Source organism: Lipomyces tetrasporus, assembly GCF_029532465.1.
Source record: "Lipomyces tetrasporus strain NRRL Y-64009 chromosome Unknown POJ06scaffold_1, whole genome shotgun sequence".
Taxonomy (NCBI): Eukaryota; Fungi; Ascomycota; class Lipomycetes; order Lipomycetales; family Lipomycetaceae; genus Lipomyces; species Lipomyces tetrasporus.
Window position 1 is genome coordinate 1,589,377 of NW_026611596.1, and position 15,426 is coordinate 1,604,802.

The window sequence follows — 15,426 nt, forward strand, 5'->3', positions numbered from 1 at the left end:
AGGTGAAGAGCAGTACGGGCGAGGCACGGAGAGCGATGCGAAGAGGCGAGAGTCGTCCAAAGAGAGGCTTCAGACGGAAGACCATGAAGGAGGAAGTTGATCGTTCTAAGCGGACACTTACGACGGCCGCGGGCCCGCTTTCGCCGGGAGATATGATGACCCAAGACAATGTCGTCGGCCAGCCCAGCCAATACTAAGCCCGAAGTCTGCTATTGCCAGGTCGCGTGCATGCTATCATACCTTCACGACCAACAGCAAGCCATTATTATTTGCAACAGTTACGCATCTCCGCGACAGACATGCTTGAACTCCTACGAGTCTACCAACACAAATGCTTAGCTGTAAATTGGTGGCAGAAACGGGTGGGCGCATGCCCCTTGCTAATCTGGTGTGAAATGCGCGAGGCAGACGGCGTCGGGACAAAAAACATTTCAAAATGCCGGAGTGGCTCACTAAACGACTGACCCGCTGTCGCCAGGAACAAGAAACGTTTAGGCTATCGCTTTGGCACATCTGCCAGATCTTCACTCCACCACTCACGTGAGCCAAACAATCGGTAAACACGACGACGCGCTGCCTCTCTCAATCAAAACAACGCCCAATATATCTGTGTTTCTCTAGTCTTTGTCCAGATAAAGGCGATGTCTGTTCAGAGGTCCAGACGAGCCTCACGGCCGACAACTCCTCTACGCCGATCAGTGTCTAGACCTGGCCACTCTCTGGCGCCGTCAGTATCACCATCCGCATTCCCCCTCGAGGCCCTGAAACCTCAGCTTTCCGAACTCAGCGACTCTCTTGCGGATCTTGACACCAATTTCCAGTACCTAGATATAATGCACGAATATTTGGCGCGATTCAGTGAGAGTTTTGCCGCGTTCCTGTACGGACTGGAAGTTAATGCGTGGTGTGTTAACTTTCACGAGGTCTGTTGGCGCGTGCTTTCCTTCCCTATGCCGCTGCTGACTCCTGTGCGATAGGCACCGACTACAGACTCATTCGAGAGATTTCATGAGCACGAGATTCTGATAAGTAGGCACTAGTTCCAATTGTCATACTGAAATCCTGCTAAAATTCAATAGATCAAGCAAACGCGGAGATTTATGCTTCAGGGCAAGATAAGAATGAAGACCTACTCATGACAGAGCATATTCCGGCATCGTCGCCGAAAAGTACTGTAAAATCAACAAACAGACGACGCGTTTCATTGTCCAAATCGGGTGCCAATCCTACCGGTGGAATCTCACTTCGACAGTCACAGTCAGTCGGAGGACGCACAAACCGATCAATACCTACAAGCTCGCGATTTAGGTAGGAATCCGCATAGTCATTGTATATTATAATGTAATAAATAATTTCTTATATACGCCTATCACTGTCTCCAAAAAGAATCATCACCTTTCTCTTCACCTCACTAACCTCGATATACAACATGTCTCCGAATTACTTTATAACTTCCCCTCCATCTTCTTCAACAATGTTTCATGGGTTTTCTTGAGCGCGCCAAAGTCAGTAGGCTTCCCGGGCCAGCTAATACCGAGACCTTCTGCGTCGTTGGGCTTCGGAATAACGTGGAAATGAACATGCTGAACGACCTACATCGTGTCAAAAGTAAGAAGCACTAAACCACCCAAACAAAAGTTCACTGTCCACGCACCTGATGAGCGAGCGTGCCATTGTTCTGAAGAATATTGTACTGGAACGCGTCATCCGGCGTGGCACCGAGCGCAAGCGCAATCTTGCGTGTGGCAGGAAGGATATCTGCTAAGTAATCGTCCGGGACCTCATGCAATTTGGCGGCATGTATCTTGGGGATAACAAGAGTGTGTCCTTCCGCAAGAGGATTGACGTCGAGAAACGCGTAAACCTTCGATGTCTCGTAGATCTTAAAAGACGGGATCTCACCTATGCATTCATTAGGTTTATTATTGCAAACGAGAAATCTAGTCTCACCCTTGATGATGCGGCAGAAAAGGCACGACATTATTGAAGTGATCGTTTTGATTGCACTGGAGTGTGATGCCATAGGGAAGGGACGGAGGATTGTCAGTGTAAGCTGCTTGTACCGGAGTCTCAACCTTCAGGGGTAAGTTGGCTGAGCCGCTGCCCCGCTGATGACGCGGCGGCTCGAAAAACGAACGCACGATGTACGTCCAATTTTTCGTGGAGGATCATCAGTTAGCAAAAACTATATATTTATATATCTATAGCTTGACTTTCAACTTTCAAACTGCCGAGGTTAACTAAAAAACAACAGAGCAGTGAAATTGCTGCTCAGTCGGTTGGTGAAATCCCGACGATGGTTCATTCTGCACCCGGCCAGGCTGTCGGCCTGGCGCCGCCTACACCACCGATTCAGACGCGCCCTGGGTCGAATATACAGTTGAACCCATATTCTCCAAAGTTCTACAACGTATCACAGAATTCCAATATCTATCAACGCGTTGTCCTGATACATGGAAGTGCAGGACCCCCCAACACTCCGTTCGACGCGTCAATAACGGTGTACCATCATCTGTCAGAGTTCCCACCGCAAACCTACCCAGTATCGGATGGCTATTTTAAGGCGCTGGTTCACTTAAGTCCAGGAACAAACGACTTGAAATTTGTATTTCTCCCGGGAAGTCTCGGCGGGCCACCACTGACCACAGACCTAACTTTGACCTACACTCCGCTCCTACAAAATGCTCCACTCCATCTCGCCATTCTACTGGCGAAAGATAGTGAATGCAAGTTTGATTCACCAACGTATAAGAAAAATCAAGAGGGAAACGGATTAGATACGGCGATTAAGAAAATGAGAATGGCGGGATATTTATGGCAGGCGTATACCGGAGAGCAGATGTCACGGAATGGAATGGGTAGACGAGCATTTCAGCTATATGAAGAGTGGGGCCCGGATACTTTATCGAAAAATGATTCGGCGTGTCGGACAACGGCAAAGGTGCACATTATTAGGTCAAACAAAACAATGGCTGGTATGTGGTCGTTCTGGCATTCGTGTATATACTAAACATGTTTAGAAATTCGCGATCCCGATGTTGCACAACAAAATCCTAATGGAAAGCGCAGGGGTGATCTTTTCGGTATAGCGGTCGACGCCATTAGAAACCATGGTGGAATGTTTGCGGAGACGCCAAATAAAGATGAAACACATGTCGCAGTGTTATTTATGGACACAAAATGGGACAACCAAATGAAACTGATTCGGGGCCATGCAGCGCTTGGTGGAGGATCCGGGAATGTCAAATTGGCAATATTTGGCAGTCACGCTATATATAGTTGGCCAACTTGTTTCGAGGAAGTTGGCCCTTGTGTATGCTACGTCGATGGTTTGCAAACATTATTCGGCGTGCTGACGGTCAATAGTTCACGGACGCCACAAAAGAGGAACTTCGTGAGGTCGCCAACGATGCTGGCGATCCTGGTTTGAACTTCCAAGCTGCAAATGTTGGCATGGGTGCGTTCTTGCACGAAGTCGGGCATCTCCTTGGCTGCCCGCATGAACCGTCTGGAATTATGCTCCAAGGATATACTATCTTCCACCGGAGCTTTGTCACCCGAGTAGGTGTACAACGTTAATTGTTTACGTACTGGCCTACTGAAGCTTGAACAGGAAGTCAGAATTGGCAGAGAGTCTCTCCGAATCTGCTTACCCAAGGACGAATGCGAATGGCACAGGTATATTTATTAGGGCCCATTTGCGATCTAATCGGCTCGTTAACGTTCCTTGCAGACTCGACCTCCTTCGGTTCCGGTGCCATCCCATGTTTAGGCTGCCGCCAGAGCCTATCGTCCCGCAGATGAAGCCGGCAATGTACCCCGTTGAGAATGGTGCGATTGCGATGTCGAGTACCGGGATCTACTTGATTGAAATTCACTGTGACGGAGGCTGCAGAGCACATTTGGAGTATCCTGAAGGACCCCAGAAGGAAGTATTCCTGTTTGAAGATGAACTGCGCTCACTAATGCCCTCGAAATATCGTACGATGAATAAACCGATAAATCTGGAGATTCTCGCCCTAGGACTGCAGCAGATCTCAGTCGAAGACTTTAGCAATGTCGTCAAGAACGCAAGATTTGAAATTGGTCGGCGTCCGGTATTTAACAGTATTCTATCGAATCCCAATACCTCGAACGGAGGGCAGAATATTAAAGTGTTATTCCGAAGGGTAAAGCACATTCGAATATATCACGGCAGTGCGGTCGATGGCATGGAATTTTTCTTTGATAGTGGCTCGGCTATGTTTGGTAACCGGGGCGGATCGCCGTCTGAGTTCAAGATGGAGACGAGTGAGACAATCGTGGGATTACACGTGCGAATTGGTGCTTGGATTGACGCGATTCAAATCATAACCAATCTAAAGCGAAGGTGAGCTCTCTTAGATTGGTTGACTTCCTGACGAGTAGAAAGTAAGATGATTATTATAGTGCTGTGTATGGAAACAGTCGTGGAGGGAGTCCAGCAGATCTCATTCCACCGCTGGGGTATTATATGGTCGGAATTCACGGAACTGTTGAGGTGAGTAGCGTATTTTTTGATAGTTTCGATGAGCATATAGGGGAGAGCTGACATTGATATAGCACTGGTTGACTCGAGTTGGGATCATATATTCCGGCGAAACGCTGGATGCATAAGAGCGAATTTCTGTTTTTTATGGACAGTTTGCAGCTACCGGATTGATCCGATAATGCATAGGTTGGCTAAGAGCATGCGGTCTCTTCACACGCTGCTGTGGGCAGGGAATTGAGAAATTGGCAGTACTGTTATGCACATACCGTGTTGAATGACTAATGAGTCGAGCACTCAAGCGTTGGTAGATTATTGAAAATGCTAATTTCAACGGCAGTCTGTCATATTTCGGTTTGCATTCTTTACCATCACAATAGCCGTAGTGATTGAGGACCTAAATAAATCGTCCCCCAGGTCGACGAGTCTGTGCTAACGCGAGTATCTCCCTCCTCTACCTGAAGTTTGGCCAAAGACGCCTTGCTCAATTTGGTCGCGTAATTTTGAGACTCGCGTGTCTTGTCGATTTTTACGCCCAATTTTACTTGTGGAAGTGTAATTACTTGGCGTGTTATCCATTCCGGCGATGTCGAGATGAGAATCCCGAAGCGTGCTGGGTAGCTATCAGCTTTCTTAGCCGGAACATCGAATGAGGGTTTGGGTTTATTATGTCGGCTGCACCTCCGGGGATGCCGACGAGCAGTTCAGCGCATCCAAACCGATTCTGCGCAGGTTGATTATCTGGAACTTTTATCATGCTTGAGCTGGGTTTTGCGAATTGGACATAGTATTGCCCACGAAGAAATAGTCAGTCGAACCTGTCAAAGTACGGAGAGAGGTATTTAACGGCACTCCACATCCGAGCACTCCGCTTCGACGGAGATAGATGGCGTGCAGTCTGTGTCGTTGATTTTGGATTCACAATCAGATACGCCTAAAAAGACTTGAGCAGAGTGAAGAATGAGTGATGCCAAGTTTTTTGCAAAAGTAAGTGTTATACTTGAAAGACTCGCATATGTGCATGATTTGTAATTACAGAGTTGAACATTGCTAATATATGGACTCAGGGCAAAGCCGCCGAACTACGGCTCGAGCTGACGTCTGACAAGAAGGACAAGAATTACTTGCGCCGGAAGACAGCATTGAAGCGAATAGTTGCCAATATGACAATGAACAATAATGAGATGATTCAGTTATTCCCAGACGTCGTCGACTGCATGCGGCTAGATAGCTTGGAGATAAAGAAGATGTACGCGCAAGATTTGTTTGGATGATAGACATGACTAATTGGCTTGTTTTAGGTGTTTCCTGTACTTGATAAATTATTGCCGGCTAAAACCTGAACTTGCGAACAAGGCATTATCGATATTGCTTGATGACTTGCAAGATCGATCACCGCTGATACGGGCACTCTCACTGCGGACAGTCTCGTGCATTCCCCTTCCGGCATTCAACGAGGCATTGGTGGGGCCTCTAGGTAGGCTGTTGAAAGATCCTGATCCATATGTAAGGAAGACAGCAGCGTTTGGGGTCGCCAAACTGTGGGCTGCCGATGCGTCCCTTGTCGAGAAAAATGGATTAATAGAGGGGGTTAATCAGTTATTGGTTGATTCGAACCCCACAGTCGTGTCCGCCGGGCTAGCCGCCTTATCGGACATCACGGATAAGTCTGAGGGCATGAAGCTTGCGATTGGATACCAAGATGCTAGTAAGCTTGTGCAGATATTGGGTGATTGCAACGAATGGTCGCAAACTTATATACTCTCGGCACTGATGGCATATACGCCTCAAGATCCTGCAGAAGCCTTATTGATGGCTGAGCGTCTCAGTCCGCGCTTGCAGCATTCCAATGTGTCGGTCGTGCTTGGAACTATACGCGTGATTCTCTATCTGACGCATTACATTTCAGATGACTCGGCAATTCAAGGATTAGTAAGGCGGTTTGGTCCGCCACTGGTGACGCTATTGTCAAAGCCTCATGAGATCCAATATGTCGCGTTGAGGAATTGCTTTCTGATTCTCCAGCAGTATCCTGACATTTTACAAAACGATATTAAAGTTTTCTTTTGCAAGTACAACGATCCGATCTATATCAAGGTGACGAAGTTGGAGATTATTTTCTTGTTGGCGTCCGAAGACAACATCACGGAGATATTGCGCGAGCTGAGGGAATACGCGTCCGAAATTGATGTGCAGTTTGTGCGAAAGGCCGTTCGCGCGATTGGCAAACTTGCAATCAAGATTGACACTGCCGCTCAGGACTGCATCGACACGTTGCTAGATCTGGTGGCGACCCGAGTTTCGTACATTGTCCAGGAGGCCACAGTCGTGATCAAAAACATCTTCAGAAAGTATCCGAACAAGTATGAGTCTATTATCTCGGTGCTATGCAAGAATCTAGACTCGCTTGACGAGCCAGAGGCGAAGGCGGCTATGATTTGGATTATTGGCCAGTATGCGGACAGGATCGAGAACTCGGATGAGTTGTTGGACGAGTTTCTGTTTACTTTCAAGGAAGAGACGATCGAGGTGCAATTGGCGCTGTTGACGGCTACAGTAAAGTTGTTTATTCAACGACCGGCGAAAGGCCAGGAACTTGTTTTGCAGGTGCTCAAGTGGTCCACGGAGGAGACCGACAATCCAGATTTGAGAGATCGAGGCTACATGTACTGGCGACTGTTGTCGTCTGCATCTGGAAATGCTGACATTACGCGACAAGTCGTGATGTCAGAAAAGCCTACAATTTCAGTCGAGTCGGATAAGTTAGACGCTCGCACGCTCGAGGAGGTGAGTTTAAATATTGGCTCGCTTTCGTCAATCTATTTAAAGCCTGTCAGCCAGATATTCAAGGGCACCAAAGTGCGACAGTTAGAGCAGAGTCCGGCATTGAGAAGGAGCGACTCAAATTTTGATTCCCCTGGTTTCTACCCGAACTATGCGGCCAATAATTATTTCTCGACGAATGGAGGTGATTTGTTGTCAGAGTGATTAAAGCTGTTTTGTGCGTGATGACACTTTTGGATATGAGGTACTTATGTATTTTATGCGCACCTGTACTTGTATTGTAGATTCAAGTCTCTGTAAGTTACAATACACGGGCATCGATCGACTTGACCTTCGTATTCTTTGGAACATGGATGACTTTTCTTTGTGCGCCATTCGGAGCCATAGACCGCATCATCGGGTTAGGGTACGAGAGTACAAGTGCGGGTGTCAAACTCTTTCAATGACCGTATAATCCATTCAAGGGCAAGAGAGATAACCACAGCATTATGGCGGATCAACGACAATGACGGTGCAATTGTTCGTGATTGAAGTGTTCCCGGACATACTAATAGCGAGTCGGTGGCCAGCCCGGTTGCAGCCGGCCAGTGATATCATAAATTTATTGCTGACCAGCATTATTATGGCGCTACCAAAGTGTCCTATGCCATGTAAAGTGCATCGTCAAGTACAATTTGTAGAGCACAGGTAAGGTTTTTCACCACCGCGAACATGGCTAAGGAGAAGCCATTGTTGATGGCAATTCCCGGATAGCCGCGGAGCACCACTAAACGACATCAGCCAAGTAGGGTGGGATATCATGACTTCAATGGCAGTTTAACTACCAGTTCCTAGTGTCACACTAGAAAACCTAGGATTAGTAGCCTATACTGTAGTCCAATCCCGTAGTAGCCTATACTGTAGTCCAATCCCGAAATAAGCTCATCACAGCATCCGACAGCCGAGCAGAGCCGGACTCTGATGAGTTTCGAGGTCGAGACGTGATTATTTGCTAACTAGACTCGCTCCTGGTTGGCACTGGATCCCTCACGGAGCGGCGGGGATCTGTGGCCATGCAAAGCCAGTATTGTGCCTTGCCGTTGGTTGCCGGCAGCGTATCACTAAGGCTCATTTGACTTTACACTAGAGTGCGGTGCTGTGGCTATGCATTATGTATCAGGACATATATGCAGCATTTAGGCGCAAACAACGGCGGACATGCTCCAGTCCTGATGCAGACCAGAACGTAACTTGTTTTTGGAAATAGATCCGCTCTTCAGTGACGGGGTGGTTACGTCCGTAGCGGACTGCGGCGATCCGTTGTCCAGTGTGGTGCGGTGAACCCCCACTACTCTGCCTTTTAATGCCAACTCTTCTCGTCCTCAATTCTGCTCCCGCTTCCTCGAATCACCTGTCAACCGTGCGATTCAATTGACTCCGTACAGTATGTCCTTTTCCTCCTTCTCGCAAGCGTCCGATCTGCCTACCTGGGCAAGGCTCCAGGAAGCCTATGACTCTGTCGGCAAGTCGCTGTCCGTCAAGGAACTCTTCAAGGCTGATCCAGCCCGCTTCTCCAAGTTCTCGCGCACATTCACCAATTACGACGGGTCCGAGATCCTCTTTGACTTCTCCAAGAACATTATTAACGAGGACATTTTCCAACTTCTCGTCCAGCTTGCTAAGGACGCCAACATTGAGTCCCTCCGTGAGGCACTCTTCGCAGGCGAGAAGATAAACTTCACCGAACAGCGCGCAGTCTACCATGTTGCTCTTCGCAACCAGTCCAACAAGGTCATGAAGGTCGACGGCAAAGATGTCACCCCCGAAGTCAACCGTGTACTCGCCCACATGAAGGAGTTCTCCGAGGAGGTCCGGTCTGGAAAGTGGACGGGATACACTGGCAAGCCAATCAAGTACATTGTCAACATCGGCATTGGTGGGTCCGACCTCGGCCCTGTCATGGTCACCGAGGCCCTCAAGCACTACGCTCAGCGCGACCTCGAGGTCTTCTTCGTCTCTAACATTGACGGCACTCACATTGCTGAGACCCTCCGACTTATTGATCCCGAGCAGACACTTTTCTTGGTTGCTAGCAAGGTACGTTAGGCACCCAACTGATCGTTTATCGGCCTTCTCTAACGCAATTGATGTAATTGCAGACTTTCACAACCGCTGAGACGTGCACCAACGCGAACACTGCCAAGGCCTGGTTCCTTGAGTCCGCCAAGGACCCTGCCCATATCGCTAAGCACTTCGTTGCCCTGTCCACCAATGCTGAGGAGGTCGCCAAGTTCGGTATCGACACCAAGAACATGTTCGAGTTCGAGAGCTGGGTCGGTGGTCGTTACTCGGTCTGGTCCGCTATCGGCTTGTCGGTCGTTCTTTACATCGGCTACGACAACTTTGAAAAGTTCCTCAAGGGTGCCGAAGCTATGGACAAGCATTTCACCGAGCAGCCTCTCGAGTCCAACATCCCTGCTATTGGCGGTCTTTTGAGTGTATGGTACAACAACTTCTTCGGTGCTCAGACCCACCTCGTAGCTCCATTCGACCAGTATCTTCACCGATTCCCCGCCTACCTCCAGCAGTTGTCTATGGAATCCAACGGCAAGTCCATCAACCGTGCCAACGAGTTTGTCAAATACTCCAGCGGTGCGATTCTCTTCGGTGAGCCTGCCACCAATTCTCAGCACTCCTTCTTCCAGCTCGTCCATCAGGGCACTAAGCTCATCCCCGCCGATTTCATCCTTGCCGCTCAGTCCCACAACCCCATTGAGGGCAATCTCCACCAGCGAATGTTGGCCTCAAACTTCTTCGCCCAGGCTGAGGCTCTCATGGTTGGCAAGAACGAGGACGAGGTCAAGGCGGAGGGCAACCCCGAGAGCCTCGTCCCTCACAAGGTCTTCTCTGGCAACAGACCTACCACAAACATCCTTGCCCAGAAGATCACCCCCGCCACTCTTGGTGCCTTGATTGTCTACTATGAGCACCTCACCTTCACTGAAGGTGCCATCTGGAATATTAACTCGTATGATCAGTTCGGTGTCGAGCTCGGCAAGGTACTCGCCAAGTCCATTGGTAAGCAGCTCGACGGCCCCGAAGATGTCGAAAACCATGACTCTTCCACCAACGGGTTGATTAACCAGTTCAAGAAGTGGTCTGCTTGAGTGCAGGTCCCAGAACGGAAACGTGGATCTATTACGAAGTTATAATGTATCGCCATGGAACAACTAAAAAAGCACATTTGGGAACACAAAAGAGGATTTGAAGGTATTGGATTATGTATACAAGCTTTTGCTGTAGCGCAGGCTGAATTGTATTATGCTATTTTGCTATAACTATAGCACCGGAATATACGCAGTTATGCACCCGGGGGGGAGGCTACAGTTACTAATAAACGAGGCACTTTCCACGAAACACACAGTCGGATTAGATAAGATCTATTCTACAACAATGGGATCAGTGCTTTGGCCGCTGGACTCTACCTTAACTGTGAACAGGTCGTCCTTGTTGCTAGTGACCTGTCGCACACCAATTATCTCAACGTCGTTGGCCATCTTCACGGTACCCTCAACAGGCACGATAGTCTCGACGAAGGTCTTGCCTTGAGGGAGATTCCCTTCTGGTCCCTCGGGAATCAAATCCGGATCGATGTCCTCGTCCATAATGGCTTTCAAAATTACGACCGCGCCGACTTTCGAAAGCACGATGCTCGATTCCTTGCAATTGGCTGCCGCAACACATTCGGGGCATCCGTACGCGCAGCCGCAGCGCTCGATCCGATTAATCGCCTTTCTCAGGACGACTTCCAAAAACTCAAACACCTTTCGTGACATGCCAGATCCCCATTCGGTCTGTCGCTGAAAAGACGGCGTAGTGGTAGCGCTATACGCGTCATAAAAAGTCAACCGTGCCGGTCGCTTCCTCGCCGTCTCGCGACTCGCAAATTCTTTTTCCGGCGCCTTGCACTCGGTCCTGATATCGTCGGCACTCGACATCACTACGCTCGACGTCATGCTGATGATCATGTGCTCTGCCGCATGTATCGCGGCCGCGAGATGCAACTTCTTGTCGCGCAGCAGCGCCAACGCACGGTCGGGGACATCGATCCAGAATCCTTTGGTGTGCATGACTACCGGCGGCGTGGTCGTCACGTCGACGGCATCGATAATTTTTCCTTTGGCGTTCTTTTTGAAATATCCAAATACGATCCTGGTGACTTTGATATTGCCAAAGTAAGCATATTGCAACGGATGCTCCTGCGTGTTTGACACATTGCCCGATGACGGAACAATGGGCTTCATGGCGTGAATTTCCACCGCGTCGACCTCGCTGTAATCTCGCTGACTGGTGGTCCAGTCCACATTTGTTCTCTCGATTCTGGCGATCTTGGTATCCGGATTGAAGTCACGCACAATGTATGGTCGTCCTTGATGGATATGAATGGCGCCTAATTGTTCATATTAGAATTCTTCTGCCAGTAAACTAACAGGAGATTGCCGTACCTTCGTACACAGTAAAAGATGTCCTGGAAGCTTCGATTTCTTCGACGACAACGTTTCGGCCGTTCGTTATATCAACTACCGCATAAGTGTCCTCTTCGATACTTCGAATAGAAACACAGCGTGATGGCATAGGCAAGAACCGCGGATGGCAGGTATATAATTCTGGCGCGTTGTCCGATTTCTTCGGTTCCTTCACCAGTCTGTCCTGCACCAAGTCACGCGTTGCGTGTCCAAAGAATGTATCATCAATTTCGATACAGATAGGGAGCTCGTACGCAGCACATTGCAGATGAGACTCCAGCACGAGTAGATTCTCGAGATCGAGAAGCACGTCCGCGTATGGCTGTTCAAACAGTTCCTTTGGATTCTGCATGAAATACTGGTCAATTGGATGCGAGTCACCAATTAGGACGGTAAGCGAGTCTTTATTCCGTCGTCCAGCGCGTCCACTCTGTTGTCGCAGGTTTGCAATGGAAAACGGAAACCCGACAATTAAAACCGCGTCCAAACTACCAATGTCCACACCCAATTCGAGCGCATTTGTGGCGATAATACCCAGCAACTGACCCTCAAACATATCCTTCTCTATCCGACGTCGGTCCTGCGGGGTGTAGCCGCCGCGGTAACTCATCACACGATCTATCATCTCCTCACGCTGAAGATTAATCAGTTCAAGTCGAACTGCCTTCATGAGTAGTTCACACATTTTTCGCACTCGACAGAACGCAATCGTCCGTACTCCGTTGAAAATCAGTTTGATGAGCATCTGCGCTGCTTCAGAGATTGCATCTTTCCGTCCCAGTCCAGGCTCATTCAGATCTTTGTATGGACAGTTCCAGGCTAGGAAGTGCTTTTCACCGGCTGGTGACCCGTCGTCGTCAATGACTTCGATATCATTAACACCAAACACCTTGGACATGTGTTCTTTTGGATTGGCAATAGTGGCGGAGCAGGAGATAAATTGCACAGAACCATTACCCAACGACGCACATAACCGTCTTAGACGTCGCATGATTAGTGCAACATGAGACCCAAATAGGCCATTATAAACGTGAAGCTCATCAACAACCACATACTTCAGGTTGCGAAAGAACGTCCTCCAGTTATCAATAGATGGTAGGATAGTCATATGAAGCATGTCCGGATTCGTGAATATAATGCTAGCTTGCTCCCTGACCCGCTGTCGCTCTTCTCTAGGAGTATCCCCATCATAAGTATCTACCACGATGTCGCTTAAATTTGGCATCAATCTGATAATGCTCTGTAACGCACGTTTTTGATCTTGCGCTAGGGCCTTGGTGGGAAAGATGTATATAGCAGTTGAGTCACTGTCTCTCTCGAGCGCTCGAAGAATCGGGACTTGATAAATCAGAGACTTGCCAGACGAGGTCGATGTTGCCACAATTACATGTTTGCCATCATTAATTTCGTTCAGCGCCTGCACTTGGTGAGAATAGAACTGAGTGACGTTGTTGGCTGTATACAGCGCATCTGCCAGCTCTTGAGAGATCACGAATTCCAGATTGCCTACGTGCATTAGACTCAGCAGCAAGTTTGTCATATCCATGACGTACCAAACCGAGCGGCCTGAGCCGGGAGCACACGAGCCCCATTCTCCACTATCTGTCCTCGATAACTGTCTTCTAATGTCAAGTCGTCCACAATCTCAGGAATCGGCCGTCTTTCCTTTGGTACTAGCGGTGGATACGGTACATTTTTCAGATCTGGCTCAGGCGTATCGCGTAGTTGTGGAGGTTCTGTGGGTGTGTAGCTTTCAAGTTCCGACATAATCACCATCTCCGGACATAAGCCCGTTGCCGTACAGGAAGCTAGAAATTTGTTTGTCGCTTCCGTGAATCGGGTATTCCTTTTACTGATGAGTTTAGTCATGTTAGCCATGCTGTAGGTCGGCATTTTAATCAGATCCCTTCCTTTTGGCTTCCGTGTCACTTCCTCTGACTTCGACTTCGGCAATGTCCTCTTCAGGTCTTCCTCCACAAACTCAAATACTAGCAGCTGTCGCGAGTTCTGGATATCATCTGACTCATGGATCTGGAAAATATCGTTGGCTGCGTCTTTGCCTAGGGCTGCTCCCGCAGGGACATGCTCCTCGTAAACCTTCAAATCGTTCTCATCGACGTACTCGAATCGGACATTGTTCGGCAGGAGGAACTTGATCGCAGATGTATCTTTCACGGTCAATTCTCTCTTCGTCTGTGCCTCAACTGCTTGTTTCAATGACTGGAACAACGGCGCTATATGCTTCCTCGCCGACAAAAATGTGTAAACTGTGTTGATTGCTCGATGAGTAGCTTCCAATTTACGAAAATACTCTGGCCATGCTGAGATTGTGGCCGTCGGAGTGGCGGATCGAGACTTGCTATCGCTGACCACCCGTGCCTTCTTACTGTCCCGGTTTGTCGCCGCGTCAGAATCGGAAGCGGTAGACGGCGACCGAGACTTCCGAGGCATCAGCAAGGTGCATGGATATGACGTGGTAGAAGCGATCTGTAGACGTTGTTTGTTGGCGTTGTGCTGAGAGGATAGACCTTCGCGTCGCGCTGGGAGAACGCGTTGCGGTGGAGTCAGTTTTGTCCGGTCCGAGACATAGGTATGCTTAATCAAGTGTGTCACACATCCGACTCCAAACCTATAAACGTCTTCTCCAGAAGCTACTCAGGTCAGGTAGAGAGCTAGACTGCTGGCCAAATCACATCGAAGGTCCAAAAGCAATGCCATGGAGTACTGTGCACTTTAACATTACGGTGGCGGCACCCTTCGATAGTATTTATGCTATAATACAAGATCTATGATACATGCTACGAAACTAAGACCAAATTCATGTATACAATTCGAAATATCTGTCCTTACTCCTTTAGATAAGTTCTCTGCCCGCCATCAATCCACATCCATCTTCAGCAGGGCTGACTCCAAGATATAAGTGTAAGCGGCATCTTTATCAGATGTATCGTACGCCACGGCGAGATTGCATCTTGGACACCGGTACAGAAACCAGCGCTCAAATTTTCCGTCTTTTCTGTTAATTCGATTAGATTCTGCCATACTCACAGATGAAACTCGGTTCAAATTAGTTTGGCGTACCGTGTCAAATGGATTGACTTTCGATCACGTTCTGCTCGCATACTAAACACACATTGTGCATCCTTTCGTGGTATTACTAAGCTTGGAACTCCACATATATTCGGATCACGATGCGGAAGATTCGAGAGTGGAGGAGTGATGGCCAGGATAAACTCTGCGCATCGACATTTGTAAGCCCTGAGAGTGCCTATTAGCATCTGTATTTCGATGCTTAAGCTGTTTTATAACTTACGCCACTTCAGACTGATACATACCACCAGTGAGGAGATTGAAACAAGGCTCTGAAGAAGAATAAGTAGTAGGATGACTGCTGGCAAAATTTAGAAGTCGTACCCTAGCCCCATGATTGCACTCAAGGTAATCTCGTACGACGATATCGTGAGTCAAAACTCTAAACAAGCAACCACTTATCGTGTGTATCGGAAGGGGTACACATTGTCATTTTCAGTAATGCAATGTATATTCAGATCACCAACTGTCAAACTCATGCAAGAGATCACTTAGGAGTACGGCTCCTTATTTGTAAACGAATATCATTGCGACATTACT

General features: G+C 48.4%; 6 protein-coding genes across 6 annotated transcripts; 4 read left to right on the forward strand and 2 right to left on the reverse strand.

Moving 5' to 3' along the window:
* The first annotated feature begins 553 nt into the window (after positions 1–553).
* Positions 554–1,476, forward strand: POJ06DRAFT_10390 (DASH complex subunit DAM1). The gene is made up of 3 exons (XM_056183948.1): positions 554–923; positions 978–1,029; positions 1,080–1,476. Exons 1-3 carry the CDS (start codon positions 642–644, stop codon positions 1,310–1,312), a joined length of 567 nt encoding a protein of 188 aa, XP_056047438.1. The 5' UTR covers positions 554–641; the 3' UTR covers positions 1,313–1,476.
* Positions 1,316–2,026, reverse strand: POJ06DRAFT_243298 (HIT-like domain-containing protein; the record flags this gene model as incomplete). Its single annotated transcript, XM_056186339.1, has 3 exons — positions 1,316–1,592; positions 1,655–1,902; positions 1,951–2,026. 3 exons carry the CDS (start codon positions 2,021–2,023, stop codon positions 1,446–1,448), a joined length of 468 nt encoding a protein of 155 aa, XP_056047439.1. The 3' UTR covers positions 1,316–1,445.
* A 99-nt stretch (positions 2,027–2,125) lies between these two features.
* POJ06DRAFT_272636 (putative peptidase family-domain-containing protein) lies at positions 2,126–4,845 on the forward strand. Its single transcript, XM_056189570.1, has 7 exons — positions 2,126–2,975; positions 3,021–3,313; positions 3,367–3,561; positions 3,614–3,678; positions 3,734–4,369; positions 4,429–4,519; positions 4,582–4,845. Exons 1-7 carry the CDS (start codon positions 2,297–2,299, stop codon positions 4,633–4,635), a joined length of 2,013 nt encoding a protein of 670 aa, XP_056047440.1. The 5' UTR covers positions 2,126–2,296; the 3' UTR covers positions 4,636–4,845.
* Positions 4,846–5,467: 622 nt separating this feature from the next.
* POJ06DRAFT_10536 (Clathrin/coatomer adaptor, adaptin-like protein) lies at positions 5,468–7,718 on the forward strand. Its single transcript, XM_056183973.1, has 2 exons — positions 5,468–5,756; positions 5,809–7,718. The coding sequence occupies exons 1-2, from the start codon at positions 5,671–5,673 to the stop codon at positions 7,493–7,495; spliced, it is 1,773 nt and encodes a 590-aa protein (XP_056047441.1). The 5' UTR covers positions 5,468–5,670; the 3' UTR covers positions 7,496–7,718.
* Positions 7,719–8,509: 791 nt separating this feature from the next.
* POJ06DRAFT_10566 (Phosphoglucose isomerase) lies at positions 8,510–10,679 on the forward strand. Its single transcript, XM_056183977.1, has 2 exons — positions 8,510–9,367; positions 9,430–10,679. Exons 1-2 carry the CDS (start codon positions 8,717–8,719, stop codon positions 10,435–10,437), a joined length of 1,659 nt encoding a protein of 552 aa, XP_056047442.1. The 5' UTR covers positions 8,510–8,716; the 3' UTR covers positions 10,438–10,679.
* Positions 10,680–10,710: 31 nt separating this feature from the next.
* On the reverse strand, positions 10,711–14,514 carry POJ06DRAFT_234971 (uncharacterized protein; the record flags this gene model as incomplete). Its single annotated transcript, XM_056185808.1, has 4 exons — positions 10,711–11,720; positions 11,776–13,302; positions 13,350–14,447; positions 14,490–14,514. The coding sequence occupies 4 exons, from the start codon at positions 14,512–14,514 to the stop codon at positions 10,711–10,713; spliced, it is 3,660 nt and encodes a 1,219-aa protein (XP_056047443.1).
* Positions 14,515–15,426: the final 912 nt, after the last annotated feature.